The sequence below is a fragment of the Oncorhynchus kisutch genome, linkage group LG12, assembly GCF_002021735.2.
Source record: "Oncorhynchus kisutch isolate 150728-3 linkage group LG12, Okis_V2, whole genome shotgun sequence".
Lineage (NCBI taxonomy): Eukaryota > Metazoa > Chordata > Actinopteri > Salmoniformes > Salmonidae > Oncorhynchus > Oncorhynchus kisutch.
The window spans coordinates 51,499,415-51,511,509 of record NC_034185.2 but is presented as its reverse complement, the minus strand read 5'-3'; the positions used below and the strand labels follow the sequence as shown (position 1 = coordinate 51,511,509).

Genomic DNA, 12,095 nt, shown 5'->3' with positions numbered 1-12,095 from the left:
GAATATTTATTGACACAAAGACATTTCAGATTTTTTATATATATTTTTTACTAATTGTCCCCCCCCCACAAAAAAAGAAAAACATTATTCTATTTTTACATTATGGGGTATTGTGTGTAGGCTAGTGACAAAAAAAAGTCGAAATGTTATCCATTTACATTTCTGTCTGTAACAAAAAAAATGTGGAAAAAGTAATGGGGTTATGAATACTTTCTGGAGGCGCTGTACTTAATTCACGTTTACTTTTCTTTTCTTAATTCAACCATTACTCAACTTTTCTGTTCGTTCACACCCGTCCACTCCCACCCTCTATCGCTCTCGTTTTCTCTCATCTTTAGTATCTGGTTTACCGAGCCGTAGATGTGTAGAAAGCCCCGTAAAAATGATCGTCCACCCCCGTTCTCTCTCTATGAGACACTTCTCCCCGTACTTTGAATATACGAAGCAATTTAGGACCATCCCGCCTTCCCCGCACAAGTTGTTTGACAAAAAAAATATATAAATTCTCAAATTGTATAAACCGTTCTGTTAACAGTATGGATTTGAGATTATATGTATTCTTCGTTTGTCTATCAGTAACTGTACCATTAAGCCTACATGCACCTACTGTACTGTTTGGTAGATTAGTGACTACTACACTTTAACTGACTTCACATACATTATAGGCTACAGAAATCGTTCCACAACAATTGATTGATCAAAATAATCACTGAGGTGGAATATTTGATAGGTTTATGTGGGAGTTTTTCCTCCAGTGCCCTCCTTTCCCCCAGGGGTCCGTCGCTCTCTCTTCTGTGTCATCTCCCTGGTTCGGTCTTCTCAGCCCACATCAGAAAAAGATAATCACAATCAGAGAGCGGGAAGGAAGACCTGATATTAAGCTCTGTTTGAGACAACACAAGCAAAGCCCACACCTTTCAGATCAAATCAATGAAACTCAATCAAGTTCTATCCGACTTGAATTGTAAGAACAGTCAAAACTAACTTTCGCCCCGCATGAGACAGCTACCGTGGTATTTTTATTTTCTCCCAACACGAGAGAAAATAAAAAAGATAAGTAGATAAAAAATATTTTTAAAATTATGAGTGAGAACACAGCTATTAGATCAAGTTCAGTGTTTAATAATATTCACACAAAAAAATAAGAAACTTAAAACAGCCTCCAAGCTTGTATTTTTATTTCCCCCTTATTAATGCTGCGTATCTCCGTTGGGCTTCTAAATTTCTGACTCATCTTTTCCTTCTTTTAGTCACGTCCCAAACAGAACCATATTCCCTGCCCATAGGGCTCTGGTCAAAAGTAGTGCATTCAGTAGGAGGTAGGGTGCCATTTGGAACAGTAGTAGTGTGATAATACCAGTAAGACACTGCCCCCTGGTCATAGACCAGTCATTCCAACCAGTTAACCTGATGAAGAGGCCCTACATAGGCGCTACATAACGCCTTCATAGAGCGTGATGGCAACCAATGTAGTAACACTCAGTTTAAGACCACTAGGGTTCTCATGACTAAGATAACATAAGTGTCTATGAATGCTGTATGAGCCGTCATGAAGGCGGTATGAATCGTTGTAGTACCCCCGTCACAGCTCTCTCATCCTGTGCTTTCTGAGCTAAAGCAGGCAGATCAGTCCCAAATGGCACCCACTTCCCCTATATAGTGCACTACTTTTGACCAGAGGCCTAAGGGAATAGGTTTCCATTTTGGGTGCAGACCATTAGTCCCTTGTTATCAACAACATCTCTTTAATCATTTATACAAATCACATATTCTCACTGGAAGTGAACTTACAGAAATAAACAATTTCCTCATTTGCAATCATTGTCAAGCATCAGTTCATGTCAACAGGCAGATGTTGGAGAAGGAGGGAGAGGGCGAAAGAGAGAGCGAGTTGAGAGGGAAGGAGAGAAAGACGAGAGGTGAGTTTAACGCCAAGTCAGCCCTCAGGGACGGGGGACGAAACGGAGTGTGAAGTTATAGCGTGTGGGAGGGAGAGAAAAACGGAGATACCAGAGAAACAGGCATGATCCTCGACAGAGAATACAGATATGATTCTGTAAACAACGACATCATTGTCAATAGGCATCACAATACCTAAACAACCAACCAAAACATTCTGCCAAGAAAGAAAAGACTTGGAAGCTAAACTTGAAGGACATACAGATGTAGGATCTTAATTTGATCACCCTGCACAGCAGAAAATGCAAACTTGTAGTGTATTCAAGGTTGAAAAAATAATTTTAAAGTTTGTATCTTCAGACTTGATTCGCTCTGACAATTTGACATAAAAAAAAAAATCAACCCTTAAAAAAAACCCTCCATGAATTATAATCCACGCAATAATTCACGTCCTTTTGCTGCAGGATTATTTTCCTGCTGTGAAAAACTGGTCAGATTAAGATCCTCCACCTGTAAAGATGTCCAGATTTGGCTAAGAAACAAACATCCTACATGCACAGCCAGGTGAATAAGAAAGAAGACAGGGCTATTGAAGTCTCCAAAAGGACCACTGATCAGGGCCCGCATTCATAAAGCCTCTCAGACTAAGTGCCGATATTGGATCAGTTTAGCCTTTTAGATCATAATGAATACAATTACATGGTCAGATCCTAGAGTAGCTATGACTTCCTAGGATTTTCCTTCTTTAGTATTGTCTTAAGTACTTTCTAACCAGAACGAAGAGCAAGAAAGAGTTTACAGAACAGAATTCCTGAACAAAACTGCACCTGGAAAACATTTTGGTTCGGGTGGGTATTAAGTTATCATCATATACGAACGAATATGATCAACACATGTAATCTGACATCGGTGTAGAATGATATGGGTGTTAGAACAAGTCAAATGTACTCTAATGCATATACCGAACACAGTGCCACAATGGACTTGTGCTACAGGGTGAAACCATTGATAAGGAATACATGATGTGTAGATATATTTGATGTAAAACATGGCTCTCGGACATGTCGAATAAAGAGTCACGTCAGCTCCATTTCTATCTGAAACGTACATGGCCAAGGTCTTTTTTGATTGGCTCAGTATTCCACAAAGGGAGGGAGAAGAATAAAAAGGCTGACAGCCAATAGGAGGAGAGAGGAGAGAGACAGAGAGAGAGAGAGACAGAGACAGAGAAGGGGCCGACAGCCAATGGGAGAGTGTTTCTAACACATTGGAGCACAAGGGGAGGTCCTGAGACAGTTATGCACTTGAATGACAGGAGGGGAGGGGGAGGAGAAGAGGCAGATCGAGAGAGAGAGCGAGAGAGGGGCAGATCAAGAGAGAGCGAGGCAAATCGAGAGAGAGAGAGAGAGAGAGAGAGAGAGAGAGGTAAAGAGTCAGAAAAAAAGAGTGAATGAGAGAGACTGGAGAATGTGTGGTGGGAGAGGAGTGATGGGGTGAGAGCAGAGGGAGGTTCAGGAGTAGGGCTGTGGCACTCCAAACCCGGGCCTGTACTGCGGCCTGCCTGTGGGCGACTGAGAGTTGGGCAGAGCAGGGCCCGTGGGGTAGCTATACCCCCCAACCCCACCGTAGGTGTACGCAGAGGGGTAGGGGGCGGTGTTGGGGGCACTGTATTGCCCGAAAGCAGACCCTGAGCCGGGGACACCAGGGAACGTTGGCTGGGTGGGGTATGGGCAGGCAGTGGCCGGAGGCCCAAAAGCAGGACGGGCTGAGTAGCCCGCCGCTGAGGTGAAAGGTGAGCCGGAGCTGGGGTAGGGTGGAAATTGACCTGGGGGAATGGACGGGACTGGGCCTGATACTGCAGAGGTGGCTGTCGGGTTAGGAGGGGAGACGGGGTAAGGGGTGTAAGGTAGGGCGGAACCGGGGCCGTTTTGGAAACCAGCGTGGTTGTTGGGATTGGAATTCTGCTGCGGTTGTTGTTGCTGAGGATGATGATTCCATGGCGATGACTGTGTCGTCGCTGGGTCTTGATTGGCGCTCGTTTGTGACGTCACGGAGCCGGCGTCGCCCGCGGCGGTCTCCTTCTTCTGCCGCAGGATGTCCTGCAGTTTCTCTATCCGCACCCGTCTTTTGTGAGCGAGGGAGCGGAGGGAGAGGAAACGGTCGAGGAACAAGTCCAGAGACAGCTGGCCGTCCAGAAACTCATCTGCCAGAGACTGACGGAGAGAGAGATGGAAGAGAAAGAAAGAGAGATAGAGCGAGAGTTAAAGAAGGGGAGAGAGGGATGTGGGTAAATATGGACACACTTTATTGACAATGTCTGAACATGTATTATTTATTTATTATTATTCCAACTGCTGATCCTCTGTACGGAAGAGACGAGTTGACCATTTTGTCGTCGTCGGTCCTGTGTTTTAGGGTGGATACACATCCCCCATACTCGTCATCAATATCATCCGTCGGTTTCATTGTCCGCCTGAGAAGTGTGTCACCGCGGGCCTCTCACCTCTGACTCCGTCTCCGTGCTGGCGCCCTCTGTCTGAAGTCTGGAGAACAACCCCTCCGGTGATGCCTGCCCCATGATGCCATCTGGGGGGGGGGGGGGGGGGGGGGGGGGGACAAGAGAGGCAGAGAATGAAAGAGGGGGCAGAAATAAACACCTCCCACATGCCAATGTCACGCCAAGCTTCTAAGTCCCAGTAGACACAGACAGCACAATGCTTCACGCCTGTTATTAAACACCAGGCTTGGGCGCTATACTGTATGGGTCTGACGTACACCGGGCTATTTGGACAACTTTAATATTTTTTTTTATACCATCAAAACTATGTATTTTATGTTTTTTGAAGTAAATACGTGCAGTCAACTTGTGCAATACGTTAGGAGATAAAGCTGATTGCGTTCTTCATTTCACCGGGCACATTATTTTACATTATGAAGCGTAGTTCGCCAGAACAGTTCAGCCAGTCACGTGTTTGTTTTTCCCGTTGTGCTATATACAGTGGGGCAAAAAAGTATTTAGTCAGCCACCAATTGTGCAAGTTCTCCCACTTAAAAAGATAAGAGAGGCCTGTATCTTTCATCATAGGTACACTTCAACTATGACAGACAAAATGAGAAAATAAAATCCAGAAAATCACATTGTAGGATTTTTTATGAATTTATTTGCAAATTATGGTGGAAAATAAGTATTTGGTCACCTACAAACAAGCAAGATTTCTGGCTCTCACAGACCTGTAACTTCTTCTTTAAGAGGCTCCTCTGTCCTCCACTTGTTACCTGTATTAATGGCACCTGGTTGAACTTGTTATCAGTATAAAAGACACCTGTCCACAACCTCAAACAGTCACACTCCAAACTCCACTATGGCCAAGACCAAAGAGCTGTCAAAGGACACCAGAAACAAAATTGTAGAGCTGCACCAGGCTGGGAAGACTGAATCTGCAATAGGTAAGCAGCTTGGTTTGAAGAAATCAACTGTGGGAGCAATTATTAAGAAATGGAAGACATACAAGACCACTGATAATCTCCCTCGATCTGGGGCTCCACGCAAGATCTCTCCCCATGGGGCCAAAATGATCACAAGAACAGTGAGCAAAAATCCCAGAACCACACGGGGGGACCTAGTGAGTGACCTGCAGAGAACTGGGACCAAAGTAACAAAGCCTTCCATCAGTAACACACTACGCCGCCAGGGACTCAAATCCTGCAGTGCCAGACGTGTCCCCCCCTGCTTAAGCCAGTACATGTCCAGGCCCGTCTGAAGTTTGCTAGAGAGCATTTGGATGATCCAGAAGAAGATTGGGAGAATGTCATATGGTCAGATGAAACCAAAATATAACTTCTTGGTAAAAAAATCAACTCGTCGTGTTTGGAGGACAAAGAATGCTGAGTTGCATCCAAAGAACACCATACCTACTGTGAAGCATGGGGGTGGAAACATCATGCTTTGGGGCTGTTTTTCTGCAAAGGGCCTGGACGACTGATCTGTGTTAAGGAAAGAATGAATGGGGCCATGTATCGTGAGATTTTGAGTGAAAACCTCCTTCCATCAGCAAGGGCATTGAAGATGAAACGTGGCTGGGTCTTTCAACATGACAATGATCCCAAACACACCGCCCGGGCAAAAAGAAGTGGCTTCGTAAGAAGCATTTCAAGGTCCTGGAGCGGCTTAGCCAGTCTCCAGATCTCAACCCCATAGAAAATCTTTGGAGGGAGTTGAAAGTCCGTGTTGCCCAGCAACAGCCCCAAAACATCACTGCTCTAGAGGAGATCTGCATGGAGGAATGGGCCAAAATACCAGCAACCAGTGTGTGAAAACCTTGTGAAGACTTACAGAAAATGTTTGACCTCTGTCATTGCCAACAAAGGGTATATAACAAAGTATTGAGATAAACTTTTGTTATTGACCAAATACTTATTTTCCACCATAATTTGCTAATAAATTCATTAAAAATCCTACAATGTGATTTTCTGGATTTTTTTTCTCATTTTGTCTGTCATAGTTGAAGTGTACCTATGATGAAAATTACAGGCCTCTCTCATCTTTTTAAGTGGGAGAACTTGTACAATTGTTGGCTGACTAAATACTTTTTTGCCTCACTGTATATAGCACAACGGGAGAAAGCGAGCTAGTGAGTCCGTAGCGTTCGATATCTATAGGCGAATCTCAGTTATGTGGCACACAAGAGGTGATGAAGTTACAATTGTACGTAATTCACGACTAAATGTTTGACATTTTTCCCCCCGTGTGCTTCCTACTATAGTTTTTCCTTGTCCTCCGCTCTTCTCCCATCTGCTCCATGTACACATGCTGCTCTTCCATCAGAAAAGCATGCAGCGCAACTTGGTCCATTTGAACAATTTCTCATAAATGTCCACACTCTCCAAAAACGACATTCGCTAGTTACCAACTACGCTTCTATAACTTTGAGCTGGATTTGCAACAAGGTTTGCCATTAGCTTGTTAGCATTTAGCTAACAGCGTCAATTGATTTCACTATTTGCTTGTGCTAATTTTGTTAGCATTCCGGTAATTGCGTTCTTAGTGCCCCCTTCTGTGCCATGCAGGTAACACCGTAAATCCCAGGACAAGAGAAGGATGGTATGAAAATCTGGATACCGCCCAAGCCTATTAAATGCATTTAAAAATGAGAACAAAGTAATCTCATGAAGCTCAGCCATGAAGCTCAATGTTGGATAAACATGGATACACACGCAACAGGACAATCTACTTTCAAGCATCTTCAAATACCTCTGATAAACTTCTCATTGAAGGCAGGCTCCCACAATTATGCTGTTTGAGTAAAGGTTAATACCCAGTCAAGGTGAATCACTAGGACTGATTTAGGGGTGAAATAACAATGCATTCCATATTACCTAATCACCTTCAGGAAAAACACATGACATAACTATAACAGCAGACTTTACAACAGGTGCGCACATTCAAACAGACACCAACTCCAGCCCTGCAAACGGAGACCATCACAAACACAGTTTCTCATGAAAAGCTTACAAAACAAGGCTGCAGGAGCACATGTACACAGATCACACGGCCTGTTCTACTTCCTGACAAAGCGCTGAGGGCAGTGGAATGGGAGCTGATGCGAAGGTATCCAGGGAGACCCTGGCAGACAGACACACAGGCCAGATCTGGAAGCCTGGAGGAGGAGGGGGGGGGGGGTGCTCTGTCTGTCTGTCTGTTTGACCAGTAGAGACCAAGGCTTAGTACCAAATGGCACCCTATTCTACCTAAGTAGTGCACTATATAGGTGAGAGAGCGCTTTTGGGACACAGACACTGTGTTTGACTAGTAGAGACCAACTGAGTGTCCAGAATCTGAACAGGCCACACAACATCTACCCCTACACTACAAACTCCCTCTCCAAAATCTGTTCCTGCCACATCTGCCATCTGTCTGTGTCTCCCTCCCTCTCATCTCCCCATCTTGTTATTTCTATTTCCACATCCTCTCTCTCTCTTCCTCTATTAGGTTGCTTTTCTTCATCTGTCGCTCTATTATCCATCAATAACCTCCCATCTCATCCCTGGTCACAAGTGTTGTCTGTAGGTCTCTATGACTCCCTCACCTTTCTGGTCACAGTGTTGTCTGTAGGTATCTCTGACTCCCTCCAGTTCAGAGTATCTCTCCACTAGATGTTCTCTCTGTCTCTCCAGACGAGGCTTCATGTCCAGGTTCTGTTCTGCCAGGTTACGGTTGGAGGCCAGTGCCATCTCCCTCTCCAGCTGGATGTTCTGAATCTATAGACGAGGAAGAAGAGGAGTCAATAATACATCATATTTAATGTATTTTTGACCGGGACCACGTACAACAGATATTGTAGTGACCGGACGTCAACTTACATAGCTAGCTAATTCTCATAACGACCCTAGCCTTGATCAGCATGTTAAGATCTTTGGTATAACGTTATTGGGATTGTGGATAGTGCTTTCGTCTTGGAGTCAGGCGACCTGGGTTCAAGTCCTGCTTAGGGCACTACTCTCTCCTCCTCTACGTGACTCTATGATTGGTATATCATGGCAATACGTATCAGTCTGTGTTTGACAGAAGCTGCCAGCTCCTCCCTTCTGAGACCAGTGTCCCGGGCCATGCTACCGTAACGGAGATGAGAACGTGCCGTGAGCTCACTCCGCAGCTAGCTTGAAATGTTGCCGACAGTGCTATCCAATTGGATCCTTCTCTATAGCTCGACTGGTTTGTCCGTTGTCAAGCTGGCGTTCACGTGTGTTGGTCGAGGGAGAGGTTCAAGCCCAGTCAGAGGGTAGTGCAGGGAGGCAACGCTATATGCTAAGCTAGCACACGGACAGCGTTTACACTACGATAAGGACAGGTTCGCCTGTTGATGTGTTTTTCTCTATCAATGTTTTTACTTTCAACTTTATTTAACAAGGAAGTCCCCTAAAAAACATTTTTTAGGCAGACCTGGCTAGCCAAGACAGCAGCAAATGAACACGGCTTAACTAACAAGACGAGTTGGCCAGGAACAAGTGAACATAACTCCCCACGTGAAGAGTGAAGACAAACAAATTAACCTCAATGGTTAGTGTTTTGGACCTATGGACAAAGGTGGAAGAGAAGTGAGTCAATATGACCTTGTAAAAAAAACACACAAAAAACAACTGCTGATGGCAGGATGAGCCTGGACATTGCTACTGGTCAGAGTGAGATGAGACCTAGATGTCCATCCTCAGATCAATCATTAATCTAGGGCTTACATTGAGTAATAGCCAAGTCGTGTGACCCGACAGAAAAAGCCAGGTCTCAGCTCAGAGATAGGCCCTATAGACAAGCTTGGCTATTCATTATCCCATTACTCTGGTACAAAACACTCGAGGCATTTCAGTAAGAGCGGCACATCTCGACTAGATCGGTTTTTAATGCCGTCTTGCAAACTCCTGTGGTGAGTGTCATTCCTAACATGGCATATGACAATAATAAATGACAACAGAAGTTGGTTAGAGCACAAACAGATCTGGGACCAGGCTACATCTCAATCTAGATAAGACACAATAGACAGACAATGAGACAGAGCAAAGACGTGATTGCTTACCTCATCAGATTCCAATGCCATGGACTCCACCCGCTCTGTATTGTCCAGCAATTCCTCCAACTCCGATTGGCTGAGGTCCTGAAGCTTGTCCATTGATTTGCCAGGACCGCTGTCAATCAGATGGAGGGAAAAGTGAGCTGTCAATGTCAAATGTCATCAGTTTACTGAACATAGATCATTTGAGAAAATGTTTTACTTGAAACTGACAGGATACAAAATAGATCCACACAAAATGATAAATGAACAGGCAGGCTGATCAAATATTAAATGGGAAATCATTTTCTAGACTATAATCTTGCGTTATCATACAAGACAATATAACTGAATTGACAGTTATATGTGAGCACTAACATCGCATTGTTCCGCCATGATACTACATACTAGATCTGGGAGATGGGGACAAAAATCCATATCGCAATAAATTGCCTGAATTGATGCGATAACGATGAATAGAACAATAAGTGTATAACATTGTGCACCACAGTTTTTATTTAAAACTATCCTTTCAACTACTACTAGTTCAATGATTGTAGCCATCAATTGTCCCATTATATTCAGCCATATTAGCAAACGTATGTAATTTCAAGCTTCACATTCCTCTAGAATAGGCTACTTATCGTAATGAACGGTATCAGCAAAATGCCTGCGATAAGTGATCGGTACGGTCGGTGTTAAACTGTGATATGTCTCGGATTATTGGCCGAGGTCTACTACATACATTTTAGGCTTTGATAAACCAGACTCGAGCTAAATTCCGATCAGGCCTTAATTACTTCAGCTGCTTGCTATCTTGGCTACATCTTTTTTTTATTTCTACTTTGCACATTCTTCCATTGCAAAACTACCATTCCAGTATTTTACTTGCTATATTGTATTTACTTTGCCATCATGGCCTTTTTTGCCTTTACCTCCCTTCTCACCTCACATTGTATATAGACTTGTTTATACTGCATTATTGACTGTATGTTTGTTTTTACTCCATGTGTAACTCTGTGTCGTTTTATCTGTCGAACTGCTTTGCTTTATCTTGGCCAGGTCGCAATTGTAAATGAGAACTTGTTCTCAACTTGCCTACCTGGTTAAATAAAGGTAAAATAAAATAAATAAATAAAAATCTTTGCCTAGTCATTAAACATGGGCCACATTCAGTAGGCAAACGTTGTGGAACGTTGCAGTTAGAAATATCAATAGATCTATTCATTTTTTTAACATTTTAGTCATTTTGCAGATGGTCTTACCCAGAGATACTTACAATTATCTTAAGATAGTTAGGTGAGACAACACACCACAGTCATAGTAAGTACATTTTCCCTCAATAAAGTAGTTATAAAACAAAGTCAGTGCTAGTAGAAAAATACTATTGCAGGGAATTGTTTTCTTATTTAAGATACTCTTGATGAGGTAGGGTTTCAAATAAATTTACATAAAATGGGCAGGGACTCCACTGTCCTGACATTAGGGGGAAGCTTGTTCCACCAGTGTGGTCCCAGGACAGAGAGAGCTTTGACTGGGCTTAGTGGGAGCTGACCCCCTGTTGATATCTGTCGTCGGGGTTCCTTATTCTACATGTCAGAGAGGCATGTTTGTAACGTTCCACAACATTGTGCCCTGCTGAACGAACCCTAGCTATCTTGATTGATGGCTTGCCATCAGCTAACCAACACTAATACTGTTGTCAACCAGCTATAGTTAGCCACAGCACGCAGACTGGCTATCACATTATAAAGCAAGTTAGCGGGCAAAATTAATTACGTTATGCTGCTAGCAAATCAATAAATTCGTTGCGACACTGCACACAACATTGACGGGCATCAACCTATGTATGGATGACGTAAAACGGGCACGGGAGCCCTGACCCCAATATACAAACAAGGCAATCTGGTTGAGTGAAAATAGCCGGTAAAAGAAGAATCCAACGTAATTTTACGGGCTGGCTAGCCTTAACGGGTTGTTCAAGTTCCGTGTAGAGATGACAACAACAATCGTTATGATCACATTCAATGAAAGGCACTCTTGCTACCGTCAACTTTGAGGAAAGCCCACCGTTCGCGATCTCCAAATCCTCAAAAAATAAACGTCATTCGATCGTGTTGCTTGGCGTCGGGTACAGCAGTAGTCCAACAATAATTTCTTCAATATCTGTTCGACGATAATCCTCAAAATGGATTAAAGAATAGCTATGTTTTATCAGCAATATTTGGAAAGTTTCACTTCACACTACCAGAAACCGCTGCCATTTTTGGAATTACCCATTTTCTGCTTCCGTGGGGGGGTTAGTAAATGCAGTGTCAATAATTGAATGACCTTTCTAACTAAAGAAAATGAAAATATATTGTGATCAAGTTGCTGCTTTCACAAGAGAAATGTTAATTTCTTGAACCTGAAAGCAAATCTTTAGATAGCATGAACAGTTTTCTTTGACAGTTGATCCACTTCTTGGGGCAATGGTTTCATCCAGCGCGCATCTGATTTGAAGGGAAACCCACCCCTACGTGACACGATTATTCCATGAATGCCAGCAGGGACAGGCCGACAGGGAGGTACCCAGTAAAGTACACGAAGTCTGGTTGGAAAAAGTGGAACATTATGTCAATGGCCAATATCTGTCATCATGACTCTCACTATAAA

At 43.5% G+C, this 12,095-nt stretch overlaps 1 protein-coding gene across 2 annotated transcripts; it reads right to left on the bottom strand.

Moving 5' to 3' along the window:
* Positions 1–1,101: 1,101 nt before the first annotated feature.
* LOC109901153 (vacuolar protein sorting-associated protein 37C-like) lies at positions 1,102–11,728 on the bottom strand. 2 transcript variants are annotated; one of them, XM_020497198.2, is made up of 5 exons: positions 11,488–11,728; positions 9,468–9,576; positions 7,986–8,157; positions 4,403–4,485; positions 1,102–4,112 (listed from the first exon to the last, which is right to left on the bottom strand). In XM_020497198.2, exons 2-5 carry the CDS (start codon positions 9,558–9,560, stop codon positions 3,411–3,413), a joined length of 1,050 nt encoding a protein of 349 aa, XP_020352787.2. In that variant the 5' UTR covers positions 9,561–9,576; positions 11,488–11,728; the 3' UTR covers positions 1,102–3,410. The 2 variants fall into 2 exon arrangements, with proteins under 2 accessions (XP_020352787.2, XP_031693659.1); XM_031837799.1 differs by having other exon boundaries at positions 11,511–11,728.
* Positions 11,729–12,095: the final 367 nt, after the last annotated feature.